A 16819-nucleotide genomic window follows, 5' to 3' on the forward strand; every position below is an offset into this window, starting at 1 on the left:
CTACAGATTATAAGTTACATGGACTTGACTATCTGACTTGAAGTGTTGTGATGAAAGCCTGGTTTGTGCAAAAGCGGATTTGGTACATTGTATGTGGAGCTATTCCTTGGCCTCAATGTCCTTTTCCTCTTCTAGACAATTGATGAGGACAACCACGAGGAAGTTGTGTTTACATGGGATCTAGACGATGCCTGTGCGTATTCTAAACTGCTTCGGTGTTGGTCAAAGCTTCAAATGTTTTATGAGGCACCTTTCCCCATGCTTGCTGTGACCCTTTATGGATAGCTTCAACAGATGAAGTTTGAGCCGAAGGACACCATTTAGTCATTTTTGCTCTGTGTTACATAGGTACAAAACCAACTTAGACACATGTAGTTTGCCCTTCTTGAGACACATGTTGTGGGAATGGTACTCTACAAGCTCCCCTCGGAGTTTGATGGAGTGGCGAATTCACATATACGTCCTTGATGCTACTTCAGCATTAGGCATCTTTGTGTTTATAGGGGAGGTTTCCATCTCATTATGGAGATTTCAATGGGCCTTTACAGCTTCCAAGAGGGGTGACAGGAAGAAGAAGTCAAAGGCTCAATGTTATCACTGTGGTTAGAAGGGGTACTTGCAGAAGGACTGCAAGGAGTTAGCAACCTCACGGAAGAAGGAGAAGAAGCGAGATGGGGACTTCTTCGACGAGTCGAACTCTTCCTTAGACTCCTACTCCAATCCTTCAGCAAAGGAGAAGTCCAAGTTGATGAAGGGATCTGAAACCAACCTTCCTTCTTAGATAGGATGTTAATTTCCTGATTAAGCACTAATTTACAATACTCAACAAAGGAGAAGTCCAAGTCGATGAAGGGATCTGAAACCAACCTTCCTTCTTAGATAGGATGTTAATTTCCTGATTAAGCACTAATTTACAATACTCAACAAATGAACATAACCTAAAATGCACAAATTACCTTGATAATCTTGGACATGGCCCCAAAACTAGTACCCCTTTCGGTATTTCTTTAACTTGATTGCTAAGGAATGAGTATAAGCCGAGATTCACAATCTCCTTTGTTGTTGCAAAAGCCCCTTTTGTCGTAGCGACAATCAGCAATCAATTCGGGCCAATTGCCTCTTGATTTTTCACCTAGGACTTGCACAAATGGAATCTCCAACTAGCCAAATGCTACTCCAAATTACAATGAATGGGTTGGTATATGAATTCCTTGACAATTACACAAATTTCAGCTGCTGAATTCAGTATACAATGCCTTCACCAATTGGCTTAGGTCCCGAGGTGGTTTCCAAACCCTAATTTCTATAGAAATTTAGGATTTACAGTAGAGATCTCTCTGCTCTCCATCAAATTTGACTGAAATCTGATCCAAAAGGCTGAGAAATACTGAGATTGATTGAACACAAGTCGGAGAAGGTGAGAGAATGCCAAAAGAGAGAGAAATTCAGGAATTCTTCACAAGAAAGGCCTTCAGATTGGTTGCAGCCTATCAAATACTGCCTAGGAGCTGTCGCCTACTGCTAGGGATGCAAGAATTTGTTGTCCTCACCCATCAGCTGCTGTTGCTAGCTCCAAGAAGCCTCAAAATTGCTGTTGCGTGCTGCTAATTGGTCCTCTCTTGCCCTTGGTTGCCTCAAAAGGTCCTCCAATGGCTGTAGATTAGACGAGCAGCATCTCCTCCCTCTCTCTTGCGGGCTGAATGTTTTGAATGGCTCTCTCTAGCCTCCCAAGACGTTTTTTAGTCTTTCATGGGCATTTTTGTCAAGTGGTAGCCTTCTAAACCCATTTTCCAGCATTATCCAGCCATTAATTAATTGGTTAGGCCATTTGCAACTTGAAGTGGTCCCCAACCTATGTTGACTCTTAGGTTGTCATTAATTAATTAATTAATGCTAGTCCCTACTGTCACCATTGACACTTATTGGTCAAACCACTGTACTAGGGTCACATTTGATACCAATTGACTACTAAAACCCAATTGGCATAACTTTTCAGAAGTTTTGCCTTTGACATCCATTGCATTCTTGAGGTCCTTGGCTTGTTGCCATGAAATAACTGCCATGTGCAATACATGTGCTAAACAACCTTGCACATTTGATTAATAATTTAATCAAATATTATCAGCAAGATTAAAACATCTTAATATTTCACATCCTTATGATAGGATACGGTTCTTTAGACCAAGGAAAGGGCTTGACCGCCCCTTCCTTTGTTGCTTTCTAGTATAGGTGATGCGGTCATCCCTCATGACTTTCTAGTGCCCGAGAGGGAGTGTGAAGAGGGCGGTGAGATCGAGTAGTTGAGCCTCATCTATACAGGTATATAGTTGGACAAGTTCCAAAGAGGGATGTTCTTGATGCATCAACCAAAGTTTGGCAAGTTAAAATCTTGGAGTTGGGATTAACATCCAGGTTCGTGATGGGCTGTTTCTTTGATAGAGAGCAGGATTGGCTCCTAGTCCGAGCTCACATGAGGGGACCCATTGGTGGTCTTGGCCGAAGGCAGGGAATCCTTGGTCATGTATGTTTCAAGGCATTTTTGAAAGGATAGTCTTATATGCTACTGCTAGACATTGTTGATAGACACAAAGATCTGTTATGACTCTTCTCTATTTCTAGGAATTGGTACGATTAACATTGACATCAAGTTCTATCCGAGGCACCTTGGTGGTGGCTTGATCACCGACTTGGGCATCCGCGGTTCTATTGTGGTAGTTCTATGTTCTATGGATCGTGATGAGTCATTATCATTGTAGCATTGTATTGTATTAGATCACCCATGATCTGAGAGAGGGTGTTAGTAGGATTGTCAGCTCACGTGTGAGTTTGTGCATGCCAGTCGGGTTGGGTGCACTAGTCATTATTTAGGCATATGTGGCTGGGCGCACTAGTATTTTTTGTGTGGCATCTGTGGCATTTTATGCCAGCCAGCCAGCATTAAATGCTGGCTAACCAGCCGCCATATTTGGCATATTTTGGGCCTATTTATTTAGGGGCTTGTTCTCCTCCTCATTGTATGATCATCATTCTTTAGGTGGTCAACTTGTTGAAGAGAGGAGCAAGTGCCAGTGCCCACACAGCCAGTGACTCACTATCGTACCGGTCATTCTCTTGTTTGGTATATGGATTCCATTTCTCGAGCACATCTACGAGTTCTCTTCTTTGGTAGCGTTATTCTGTTTTCTTTCTCTTTTGTCTTGTGTTCAACAATTTATTTTAGCACTTGTCTATGCTTCCATTGCTGCACGACTTCTGATACACCTTTGGCCTCAATTGGTTTGTAACACAAAGTCGCCCTCGAAAAGCCATCCCTAGGTACATAGTGCTACCCTTGGCTATTACAAAGCTGGCCATAAACATTAGCAAAGTTCAACAGCAGTATGTTGATCTTTCATGCTATCCAACTTAGTGCGATAGACCATAGTAATTGCTGAAATCTGAGGGTTTCTTGATAGTGCATCAATTGCTACATTCTTTTTGCCATCAACATGCACAATGTGGAAGTGAAACGTTGAGAGGAAGGCCCATCTCACATCTTTCTCATAGAACTTCGTTTGGGTCAAAAAGTACCATATTGTATGATGATATGTTTGCATAGTGAAATCAGCCCCCAAAAGATAGCGTTTCCATGTAGAAAGTGCATGAATTACAACTAATAATTCCTTCTTATAGACTTGGAAATTCTTCTCTACATCATGGAGAACATGGCTCTCATATACCATTGCACAACCGTCCTGCATTGAAACAGCCCCAATGCTGTTTCCACATGCATCACGTTGTACAACAAATGACTTTCTTAGCTCAGATAGCACAAGCATAGTATCTTAAGTCATCTTTTCTTTCAGCTTTTTGAATGTTGAATTTTTCATTGCTCTCCATTTAAATGAAACACCCTTCTTTTGCAAAGCATGCAATGGAGAAGTAATTTCAGCAAAGCGCCAAACATGCTTTTAGTAGTAAGAATGTAAGCCCAAAAAGCGGTGAACTTCATGCGCATTTTGCAAGTGTAGCCATGACTATATTGCCTCAACCTCAACCTTCACAGGATTCGTCCATACCCCATCAGTTGATACAATATGCCCCATATGAAACTAGCCTTCCTCCTCGAAGAGGGTGGTAATTTCACTTGGCCAATAATTAAATTGGCTAGGCCAATTTGTCTTCCAAGTATGGGCATTAATTAATTAATTAATTAATGCCTAGTCTCTAATGTGGCCACCAACATTAGTGGCCAAAAAATTGGTCTAGGCCAAAATTTCACATTGGGTACCACCTAGTATTTGTTAGGCATAACTTATTACAACTTTTGCCTTTGACATCCATTGCATCCTCGGGGTCCTTGGCCTATTACCATGAAATAACTGTCATGTGCATCACAGGTGCTAAACAACCTTGCGCATTTGATTAAGACCTCAATCAAATGTTAGCGGCAAGATTAGAGTATCTCAAAATTTCACGTCCCTATGACACCACAAAGTGGATTTTATGCAAAAAGAACTTACATTTCTTGGCATTGATCACTAACTGATCCTTATGCAGCTCATTAAACACTATGTCGAAGTGCTTTCTATGCTCCTCCTTATTCTTAATTGAAGAATGTACTCACAAATGCTCTATGTGGTCTAAAGATTTTGTTCATCATCCGATTGAATGTGACAAGAGCATTTATAAACCCAAATGGCATGAGAAGAAACTCATAAAGGCCAAAGGATGTCTTGAATGTTGTCTTTGACACATCTATTGGTCTTATATGAATCTAACAACAATTTTATACATATTAACTTATGCAAATGCACACATATGGACAAACATCCAAGTATTTATGCATGGTTATATTGAGATATATACATGGTTATATATAGATGTACTAACACATGCATAGATATGTACATGGTTATATATAGATGTACTAACACATGCATAGATACATATACATGCACATATTTATACATAACATTGTATGTGTACATGGTTACTTGTATTTGTATATGTACATATATGGAAACCTGTACTCGTACTTATACACATGTCTAATCCATGGACTAAATCTCCATTTTCTTGGTCAAGCGTAGTCCTAATTGTGTACACTAATGGACCAAATTGTAAGAACCTTTTTATAAATATTACCACTAACTTCATAAAAGGACCTCATATTGGCTGAGAAAGTCTTTGGTGAGTATTCATTTTAGATTTCAATTAGAAACTCTACCCAGATTGTAAAGTATGATTTGCTACTTTAACAATGCCCATTATGCTTTCAACTTTAAAGTTTGGGATTCATTGCATTGCTTTCTTGCGTCTTAAAATGATCCTACTAGGATTACTATTACTATTTTTTGCAACACTTAATGTAGGCAGTTGGTGTCTGTCACCTTGTTTCACTTCTTCGTCATGTATGTTCACACCATCCACTTGTGATGCATATTGCAAAGTACAACTTTGGTGTAATAAAGCTGTTGAGTCTTTTCTTAGTGTAATTCTTGTCTAGACCCTATTTATGTTGTAGTGTCAAGAAGCTATGGCCCTTGATATGTCCTTTATTGTGCTGAACAGGCTGCAAAGCGTGTGGCAGAAAGAAGTCGAAGTATTTTAGAACGTTGGCAGAAGGTTGGATTTCATTCAGTGTAATTAGTTATTGCCATCGAGCTTTAAGAATGGGATAATGTCTGAGATAATGTCTGAGATAATGGCTGTAAATTTTGTAGGGACAAGCAAACACAGGTGGGAATCTTGAAACTTCTTGATCAACCTTGTAAGTTTTAAATTCATTTCAGTTAGACATACCTTATACGGCTTGGATTTTCTGGTTTTGGGTGCCTTGTGATGTCTAAAGGTTTTGACACCTGTTATAATTGCCTACAGATGTATTGATCATGTTTTACACTTCATACATTGTCTATTGCATCTCAAATACTTTGAATGATTAGTACCAATCATATCAATCATGTTGCTTTGATATAACTTTGATCCTGATCAACCAGCTAAAAACATCATTAGGTTGTACTGATCATTCGTACTGTTAATCACTTCTGTTAATACGACGATTGATTTCTCTTGCCAAATTCAACCATGGCTGGAGACATTTTATGATAAAGATCCACCTCATACAGGTGCAGCTGTTGATACCAAACCCCATGTTTCTGCCATGTTGTTTGGTGCCAATGCTGCTGCCGTCAAAATCAGGCCAATCTGGAGAAACTGACTGGGTGCCACATGCAGGCGTTTATTTTCAGATCTGATGCTGCAGTTGTCAGATCTGTGGCTGTGAGAAAGCCATCAAGAAAGTCCAAGGTAGGTAGTGTTTATACAAATGCTAATAGATGTAACGAAGTATAGGCCCGAATGCAGTTTGGGGAGACTATTTTTGGGTTCTTGAGGCTTTAGTCATTTGAGCCATTAATAACTCTAAGCATTTTTTTACCCAAGTGCTTCAATGGGTGTTGGCTTGAGCTATCAAATCAAGTCAAGCCAGTGATTGAGTGCAATAATTAGCCTTGTCACTTACATTCCTCCAATCTTGTATTGAAGTTTGATGTTGGGATAAACACTACTTTTAGAAATCCCAAATGAGTGAGACCTTTTCACCTTATGGATTTTGAAGGTAAAAAGTTGAATGGCTCGTTTTTTTAAAACACGCGAAACTAGGTGTACATCATTCTACTCATGATGATGAATTCTTAAACTCAAAAGGAACCTTGGTTGAGAGCCAAAACCTGTATGGACCGTATTGGGAGTAACTATCCGTTCACAATGTGCCTTTAGTGTACTTGCATTGAGTCAAACCCTCCAAAGCCTATAACTTCCTTGCCAGTGTTGATGGAAAGCATTGTGATGCTAAAAAATGGAACTAAGAAAGGCATATGCAAAATTGTGGTTGTGTGTATATATTACATTAATTGTCTAGAGCACTTGATTGGATTGTGATTGTATTTTCCTTCTCGTAAAAGTATAGCATGATTTGTTTGCATTTGAGTTGTGTAACTTAATTAAAGTGATACTCCTTATGGCATTTTTGGGAAGAGACTAGTTCTTGGTTTGCGACTTCTTACCTCAAGATTGGATAATTGTCTTGACCTAGGAAAACATGATAAAAAAAGGATGCAAATAGGTGAGCGATTTTGGCTTTGACATGGCCCCTTAAGCCATGCGCACTTCTCTTTCAAATATCAACATGTTATAGCACTCTTGCGATGCTTTTATTTATGGAGTTACAAGGATGGATGTGTGAAGAAATACCCTATAGCTGAAACATAAATGAAAGCGTATGACAAAGCATAAACTCAAAAGAACATAGTTAGGATTAGGGCAACTCAAAGACAATGAACACAGTGGAAATCTGAATCAATGATTAAACTCTGAATATACAATGCTCATGCAGCCAAGGTAACCACAAAGGTTTCACCTTTGGACAAGTCCCAAGCGAAATGCCAAGTGAAATTATTGAATAATATATATGAGATAGTTTTCTTTATGAACAATGAGTTGCAACTTACATATTTATACTATGTGAATTTGTCAACAAATGATGTCTATCCTATACATTATGTAGAGTGTGTAAAAACTCTCAAAAGAGCAATAAAATAAAAATTTTTTTCATTTAAAAATTTTGTTTCAACCAGTTGTTTCACTTAGGGCGTTTCATGTTTTACTGAAACATTTCAGCTGTTTCACATTTGAGTGCTAGCAACATGTGTTCTGTGATTACCATGCATGCAGCAAACAAATTGTGTAGGAATGAAAATTGTACCTTGAACTTGTGTCTCGAGAACCAAGGCAGAGGTGTTGAGTGGGAGTGTGAGTCCTACTCTTGATGGATCTTGAAACGCAACAAGGCAGCCTCCAAATGTTGAATAGTAGCAAACACAGTAGTGTGTGGTACTAGATAGGCAGAGGAGAGCGAAAAATTGCAAATTCAGCAAGTTGATGATGACATGGTACGTTGATGGCAGCAAAAACGCAGGTATGATGATGTTGCAGGCTGATGGTAGTAAAAAGCACAGGTATGATGATGTGGCAATCTGTATAGTAGTTGCAGATCACAAACATAGTAGTTCAGGTCACTAGTTGTAGAGGATGTGGTTGATCAGCAAACGTAATAGAAACGATGTAGACTGTGTGATAGAGGCCGAAAACAGGCGCTTGATAGATGTAAATAGCAATGGGTAGCTTCAACTGAGATGTCCTTTGCAATCAGGGTGTGGAAGTGAAGTTGGGGGGCTTGAAACTTGGAAAATTGAGATTGGACTGAATGGAGGGTAGCCTACCTATTTATCAAAAGTTTCGGGACCTCGTACCGTACACCGTTTTAAAACTCTCTTGAACCATGCACAATTTTATGGTTTTCATTAAGCATTTTTTGGGCTGTTTGAGTAGCTAATTCAACGTGTAATGCTTATGTTAGCTCAACACCCCCTCTTAGGCTCCAAAACTGAGCTAGAAAGAAAGACTAACCCAAAATTTTGAGGGTTTTCTTTTTGGGTGTTTTTATGTATTTTTACCCCAAGGCATCCCATCCCAAAGCAGCCAGGGCATGAGACATAGGGTGCACGGTGGTTGCCAGTGGCATACCGAGACTACAGAGGTGATGGTTATTTTATTAAGAAAGTCCAAGTGGTCACCCTAGCTAGGGCATCGGAAAACGGGTGCATGTCAGCTGCCCAATGGCTACCAAGTCCTACAAAGGTAGATGGAACCATAGTGAATCTTTTTTTTTTGGTTTTATTTTTTTATTTTTTGGTTGTTTGATAATGAGTGTTTCAAAAAGTAGAGGTGGCAGCCAATTAAGTAATAGATAGGAGACTAGTAGCTAGACCCAAAGGCTTTCACAAAATAAGCAAGCTATCCCTATCACTATCGGATGTCGGTAATGAAGGAATAGGCTAAGGGTTTGTGAAGCAAATATGGTGGGTATGTGGAGAGACAAAAAGGAAGTGCAACCAAGGGAGATTGCTAGGTGCAATGCCGCAAATATGGTGAATCTAGAGTCAACAACTTAGAAAGACAGAAAAAGAATAAATACATATGGATGTATATATACAATAACAAAATGTCAATGCATTGGAGTTATGTAAGAGGCAATGTAGGCATGATCATCCTCATGCAAAATGCTATGCAATGGTGTCCTTGGATAATGCTCTCATAAGGAAATTGTTCACTTACACAAGCATCCTTTTACAATCATGTCATTTTGATGATGTGGATGAAGAAACAAAATACAATATTTAAAATGTCGTTTTTTTTTTGTAAACAACATCTTATCACCACCAAGAGAAAAAGGCTGCTCCCTCTCAAACTGGAAGGGAATCCTTGCCAACCCTTTCCTCGTCAATGTGAAGAAGTAGAGAAGGGTGTACGCAAGCCAATTTTGGGTAGAATATATTGCAACATCGAGACTGATTGATTTCATTGGTTAATATGTATGCAAAATTATCGGATGAAGGCACAAACTCTAGGTATATGTGCCTAGCTCAACTTGCTCTTTGGTGAAGTGAAAGTGGACTCAACATACCGTATTCCTGGAGTAAGGATTGGATTGTTTGCAAGGACAATGGCACTTTGGTTGTCGTAGTAGACAATGGTGGGAGAGTTGTATGGAAAATGAAGTGTTGCTAGGAAGCTCCTCAAGTAGATAGTGTGTGTGGTATCATTGAAAAGAGCTCGGTACTCGGCCTCAGCCGTGGAAGTAGCCATCGTCTCCTGCTTATAGTTGCCCCAAGAAATGGATGCCATGCCCAAGGTAAAGAGAGAGCTGCCATGGGAATGCCAGGTGTTAGGATCTCCTGCTCAATCAAAGTTTGTGCACCCCTACAAACATAAACTAGATCCATGAGTTAGGCCATAAGAATAGGTACACTACACCATAAGTTAGGCCATAAGAATAGGTACACCGCAAATAGCTCTAAACATGAAGATATGCAATCCAATGTGACATCCTAGGTGCAGTGAAATATTGACTAAGCAAACTAACCGAGTAAGCTAAATCTAGCCTAGCGTGAATTAACCAAAGAAGTTTCCCTACCATAGATCTATAAGTATGCTCATCGAAGGGCTTACTAACGGTATCCTTAGAAAGATGGACAATGGGATCAAGAGGTGTGGCCATAGGCCATGTTTGATCCGTGTAAAATTGGTCTATTAATTGAAGAGCGTACTTTTGCTGTGACATAAAAATACTACTCCTAGATCAAACTACCTCTATCTCCAAAAAATAAGACAACAAACTAAGGTTTGTCATCTCAAAAGTAGAGCAAAGCTGGGCCCTCATTTTTGCTATAGGAGTAGAATCTGAGTTAGTGATAAGTAAATCATCTACGTATAGTAGGATATAGCTGATCTCCTCTGAAGTAGTATGGACATATAAGTTCAGGTCATAAGGGGTACAATGATATGAGTAAGTTCTAGGGAACTCATCCATCCTTTGGAACCAAAACTGCGGTGCTTGCTTTAGCATGTAAAGAGCTTTCCACAAGCGAAATACCTTATCTTTTTGGTAAGTGGAAGAAAATATCGAAGACATTGCTCCACATAGTCTTTCTTCCCTAGATAACCATTCTGAAAATTAATGATTGGATAATGCTGAAAAATGGGTTTAGGAGGTTGCCACTTGGTAAAAATGGCCATGCAAATTGAGAAAACGTTTTTGGGGGGTTGGTTCTCAACTGTCTTTCCTATTTTTTCATTAGGGGTGTGCATGTAAGCACGATTCCCAAAGACTCTAAAGTGGGAAACTATAGGTCCAGAGCCAAAGAATGCCTCATATGGAGTCCTCTTGAGGGACGGTTGTAGTTAGGCATAGGTTGAGGATGTATACTTAAGTGTTAACAACCTCAACCCAATGGCCTAGGGAGCTGTGCTGTGAACAAAATAGAGCATGCCATGCTCATGACGGTCTGGTTTCTACGCTCTACAACTCCATTCTGTGAAAGGGAGTTTGTAGATATGAGCTGGTGTGAAATACCATGCTCTTGTAGAAACTCGGAAAATTCATGGAAGGTGAGCTCATTTCCACTGTCACTTCTCATGTATTCTACACAACGATCAGTCTGGTTACGCACCAGCAGTATCCAAGCACTCCTGTAAAAACTTGGAAAAGTCATGGGAGGTGAGCTCACCCCCACTGTCACTTCTAAGTTCTCATGTATTCTACACAAAAATAAGTCTGGTTACACACTAGCAGCACCCAAGTAGAAAACCCAAGTAGAAAATTATGTGAAGCATTGGACTGCTTGAGTAAGAACACCCACATGTAAGGAGATTGGTCATCCACAATAAGAGGCATCTCAGCTTTGTGTGTAGAGTGTCGAGGGAATGGGGGATGGTGCTACTTTTCGAGTTGATAAGCTTTACAAACATCCCACGATAGCTTCAGGCATGGAAGGCCATCAACCATTTGTCGATGTGATAACTCTTGACGATAGTCGTATCCAAGATGTTCTAAGCGAAAATGCTAAAGATGCTCAGTGCTCGTAGGCTCCCGTATAACGATTGATGCTTGGAAGTAGTGGAACTCAAAGCCCTCTCCTGTTGGCACAAAAAGAAACTGTGTCATGTGGTACATGCCACCAGGTTGTGCCTCATTGCAAGCAATCACTAAACTAGTCTGAGAGTCAAGGACCTTGAATGTGGTCGCTTTAAAGAGAACTGCTTGACCCAACCGGCAAAGCTGTTGAACTGATAACAAGGTCATCCCTAGTTAGGGGATATAGCATATATCATCCAACGTAGCACGATCCGAGCTCTAGTTAGTGGCAAAACTAATGCGATTGTGAGTTTAAATTTTGATCGAGGTGTTGTTCCCAACTCAAACGTACTTGGCTGTAGGGGCTCGGGAAATGAAAATATCCTTGATGGCGGTTATATGATGGGTAGCTCCATTGTCGACAATCAAGGGAGTATGAAGTACTCAGCTGTGATGAGTGGGCTTCTGCAGTCACCTCATTAGGAGCAACTTGCAAACGTGGATACGACTCCCATACTCAAATGTCTCTATAGAGATGATGAGGGCCTTTGCAGACCAGTGAAACAAGCCCTTTGGTGTTGAGGATGTTGTTGATTGTGATGGTTGACCAGTGGCAGTGTGGGTTTGGCCTTGCCATTTCCCCCGTTGAGGGTTGCTACCACCTTGCCTCCCCTGATGGGGGTGACTCGACTGAGGGGTGGGAGTCTGAGTCTTAGATTTTGATGTCGTGCCTCTTACCTTTGATCGATACTTGTTGTCAAAGTGGCCAACCTTGACAATGTTGACAATATTGATTTTTCTTCGAAACATTTGCCACCTAGGTTTTAGAGATGATTTGGAGTTACCTTGGTTGATTGAATAGCTGAGCATAACACGGTAGTGGACACTCAAATTGATAGAAGGTGAGTATAGTGGGTTGTGAGATTACCTATTACACAAAATGGAAGTATTTCCTTGGTAGCTTGTTTAGAAACAATGTGACTTGATCATTCGAGGACTTAGGAGTCCCCATGGTAGAGAACTTGGCGAGAATATGTCAGTACTCGGCCAACTTGACTTTCAAGTCATTCGGGTCAATGATTTGAAAGTTTTGGAGCTCATGATTTAAATTAATGTTACGGATCCTATCTCAAGCCGCATAGTGGTCAGTCAAGTGTGCCTAACACTTGGATGCTAAGTCAAAATGCTGAAGCTGTGAATGAAATTCAGGTAACAAACCTTGCATCAGCTTGACAATAGCAGAGTCATTCCTAGCCTTCCATGAGCGGACAACCTCGTACAGAACAAGTCACCCCAACCCTTGCACAAGATCCCATAGGTTTTGGGAGTTAGGAATATGTCTCATCACGCTGGACCAAGTAGCGAAGTTCAACCCATTAAAATGAGTCTTATCATTAAAGGTGTGTTTGGTTGATGAGGAGGAAGAAACACCTTTGGTTGATGAGGAGGAAGAACCATGAGTTGTTGGATAAGTGGAATAAGGAGGAGGTGGTGGAGTCGGATAGGTAGGAGGGCGAGGTGGATAGGTAGAAATAGGCTGATAATATCTAATGGGTGCCGATTGATGTGGAGGCACTAGAACATGAATATTTCCATAAAGTGTTGGTGGAGATGGAGGCATTGGGACATGTAAACCCTATCCAACAGTCGGTTAGGGCACAACAAAATGACTAGAAGGCCCAATAGGCATTGGGACATGTAAACCCTATCCAACAGTCGGTTAGGGCACAACAAAATGACTAGAAGGCCCAATAGGTAATGCCATGGAGGCAAATTGTGCTACCAATAGATCCACACTCATTGAGCACTAGGTGGCATTTCCAAGCTGTGAAAAACCTAAAACTATGGGGATGGGAGAATAAACCTCCATTATGGAGACATCACCTAGCTAAGAAAAAGACTAGATCCTAAAAGGCATTCTTAAGGGTGAAGGACTTCCAGTGTGATGTGTGAAGACATGTAAGGTGCACTTAATGGAGGTTGAAAGGATGCTATAGCGATGCTATAGCAGATCTAGTGGGTGGGATGGGTGGGAGATTAAATGGATTTGTTATTTGTGTAGATGTAGGAAATGCTTTAGGTTCCTTTTTTTCATTAAATGCAATTGTTGAAAAAGATGAATCACCAAAATTATATTGACCATGAGATGTAAAAGCCAAAGGAAAAGATGGAGGAGTACTCACCATAGATTCTTGAAATTTTTGCTTACATTTTCTTGATTGCAATCGAAAAAATCTATCCTCTTTGGGGATAATGAACCAATGCTTAGTTTGAAGAGTTCCTTCATCATGAGCGTCTTCGATATCTTGCGGAAAAGAGAAAGTAAAATCAAAGGATTGAGAAGTAATAGCATGCGTATCTGACATAGGAGTGAATGAAGGTGGAGGTGTGTGGAAAAGATGAAAGAGGTAAGGATGTAGATGATGGTAGTAGAGAGGAAAATGGTTTGTACTCCATGCTAGTTTCCACATCAAGATGGCAGGTCCATTGTGAAGCTTCCATGCTCGATACATGAGGATGAGATCGTATTCGGTTCTTGAGATCTTGTATGGTTTGTGGACTTCATGGTAGTCTAAAGACTCTTCGGCCATGTCGAATGGAGGAGCAAGCTGTGAAGCTCACTCCATCATGTGCCTTGATGTGCTAGGCTTGGGAGCATAATGATGATGTGGTGATGATGTGTTCCAAGTCATCTTGCGCTCCTGTTGTTCTTGCTTCTTGCGAAGGGCCTTTTGATCAAAGACCGAGGTTTTGTGGAAGAGAATCTTGCTCTAATACCATGTGAAGAAATACCATAATGCAGAAACATAACTGAAAGCGTATGACAAAGCATAAACTTAAAAGAACACAATTAGAGCTAGGGGAACTCATGGACAATGAACACATAAGAAATTTGAATCTATGACTGAACGTTGAATATACAATGCTGATGCAGCAAACAAACCATGTAAGAATGAAAACTATACCCGGAACTCTTGTATCTTAAGGATTGAGGCAAAGGTGCTGAGCAAGATTGTGTGTTGTACTCTTGACGGATCTTGAGACGCAGCAAGATGTTGAGCTAAAAATGCATTAGCTTTACTTAAACAGCCCCAAAACTTGCTTAATTAATGAAGAAACCTAGTTTATTTAAAAGAAATCTGATACTAGAGAATTTGGTGTCCTTATTTCTACCTTTCATTCTTTTCATTTTCTCTCTCAAAATCAGAATGAATTTGGTGTCCCTATTTCTACATTGCATGATGTATCATCATCATCATCATTTTATTTTCAATCATTAAATGGTAAAAATGAACAAAATGCATTTGCATCTTTCACACCACAAATTTAAAACCCACCCATCCCACCACATTCTTTCACTACTTTGCTACTTCTCTTCACACCATTTACATTCCCCTATCAAACACCTCATGTTACACATCACATCGCACCGAGGGGTTATAAAAACATAGGCACCTTTAGGACCTCATTCTTTTCTTCATCGGGTAGTGTTCCACCTACTTTTCACACACTTTCGGGATCATTGCAGCTTCGGTATCCCTCCTAGTCTCTCACGAGTGTGGATCAGTTGGTACCACAACTTGCCTCTATAGCATTACCTAGTGGACCTCCTGGTCATTTGGCTGTGCCTCCCAGTCTCTCCCGAGTGTGGATCACAGTTGGTACCACAACTTGCCTCTATAGCATTACCTAGTGGACGTCCTGGTCATATTGCTGTGCCCCCCCAGTCTCTCCCGAGTGTGGATCAGTTGGTACCATTGCTTGCCTCTATAGCATTACCTAGTGGACCTCCTGGTCATTTTGTTGTGTCCTAGCCAAGCTTTGGACAGGGCTTTCGTATCCCAATGCCTCCACCTCCATCGGCACCTTACGGAAACATTCATGTTCCAGTGCATCCGTATCAATCAGCACTCACTGGACACTCCCAGTCTATTTCTGTCTACCCACCTTTTTTCCCCAATTCTTCCTATCAGACACACCTACCACCACCATCTTACCCTTCACCTCCATCTTATCCCACTTTCTCGACACCTCATGGTTTCACCTCATCTTCTGCCAAGCATGCTTTCAATGATAAGACACGATTTAACAGGTCAAACTTTACCTTTTGGTCGAACTTGATGAGACATGTCATTGACTCCCAAAACCTATGGGATCTTGTGCAGGGGATGGAACCCCAACCCGATCCCGTACTTATTCCATATGAGGTTGTCCACTCATGGAAGGCTAGGAAAGCCTCCGCTATTGTCGAGCTGATGTAGGGCTTATTGCCTGAGTTTCATTCTCAGCTTCAGCATCTTGACTTAGCGTCAGAACGGTAGGCACACTTGATTGACCGTTATGCGGCTCGAGATAAGATCCATCGTATAAATCTTGACCATGAGCTTCAACTCTTTAAAATCATTGATCGGGATGACTTGAAAGTCAAGTTGGTTGAGTATCGACAACTTCTTGCCGAATTTTCCACTACGGGGACTCCCAAGTCCTCTGACGATCAAGTCACATTGTTTCTAAATAAACTCCTTAGGAAATACTTCAATTTTGTGGAAGGTATAGTTTCAAAGTCTACCATGCCTACTTTCTATGAATTTGAGTGTCAGTTGTGTTACGTACAGTTGTTCGATCAATTTCATATGAATTCTTCCTCAGAGGGGGCTCTTGTTGCTCATTCTCAAAAGGGGCAACAAAGGGAAGGGCAAACAAAATCAAACCTCCGCTCAAAATAAAAAACAAAATCAATCCGAAGAATCACAAGGCAACTCCCAGTCACAAGTCAAATAGGGGTGGTAGAATGTACCTAAAAAGAATAGGTATTGTCAACATTGTCAAAAGACTCGTCATTTTGGCGATAAGTGTTGATCAAAGGCAAGAGACACAACACCCAAATCTAAGTCTCAGACCCTCGCTCCTCAGTCGGGCAATCCCCAGCAGGGGAGGCAGGGTGATGGCAAGGGGCAGTTTAAAGATTAGACTCATTCTACTACCGGTTAGCCATCTCAATCGACAATGTTCTCAAATCTAGTGGGCTTGTTTGATGGTCTGCAGGAGCCCCACATTGTCTTCATAGATACAATAGATGCGAGTCTTGTTAACATTTGCGAGTTGCGTCTTGTCAAGGTTACCGTAGAGGCCCACTCCTCACAGGCGAGCACTTCAGTTCTTGTTTGGATTGTGGATAGTGGAGCTACACATCATATTACTCCTATAGAGGATATTTTCTGTACCTGAGTCCTTGTAGCTGGGTGGATCCGCGTAGGAAACAACTCCTCGGTCAAGATTGAGGCTCAAGGTAGTGTCAGTTTTGCCACTGACAAGGGTCCGGATTGTTGTCACAGAGAGCGCGTGGATCAAGACACGCAA

The 16819-nt window shown here is 40.9% G+C and overlaps 1 protein-coding gene across 2 annotated transcripts in view; it reads left to right on the top strand.

Moving 5' to 3' along the window:
* The window catches only part of LOC148034096 (small G protein family protein / RhoGAP family protein), a 47584-nt gene that overhangs the window by 14584 nt on the left and 16181 nt on the right, over nt 1-16819 (top strand). For both annotated transcript variants that reach the window (XM_087682094.1, XM_087682095.1), the window contains exons 4-5: nt 5554-5607; nt 5706-5721. In XM_087682094.1, the coding sequence (XP_087538220.1) occupies nt 5554-5607; nt 5706-5721 (70 nt within the window). The remainder of the gene's footprint in view (nt 1-5553; nt 5608-5705; nt 5722-16819) is intronic.

This window comes from Lygodium microphyllum, chromosome 7, assembly GCF_053477565.2.
Source record: "Lygodium microphyllum isolate KBCC chromosome 7, Lygodium_microphyllum_v1.1.10, whole genome shotgun sequence".
Taxonomy (NCBI): domain Eukaryota; kingdom Viridiplantae; phylum Streptophyta; class Polypodiopsida; order Schizaeales; family Lygodiaceae; genus Lygodium; species Lygodium microphyllum.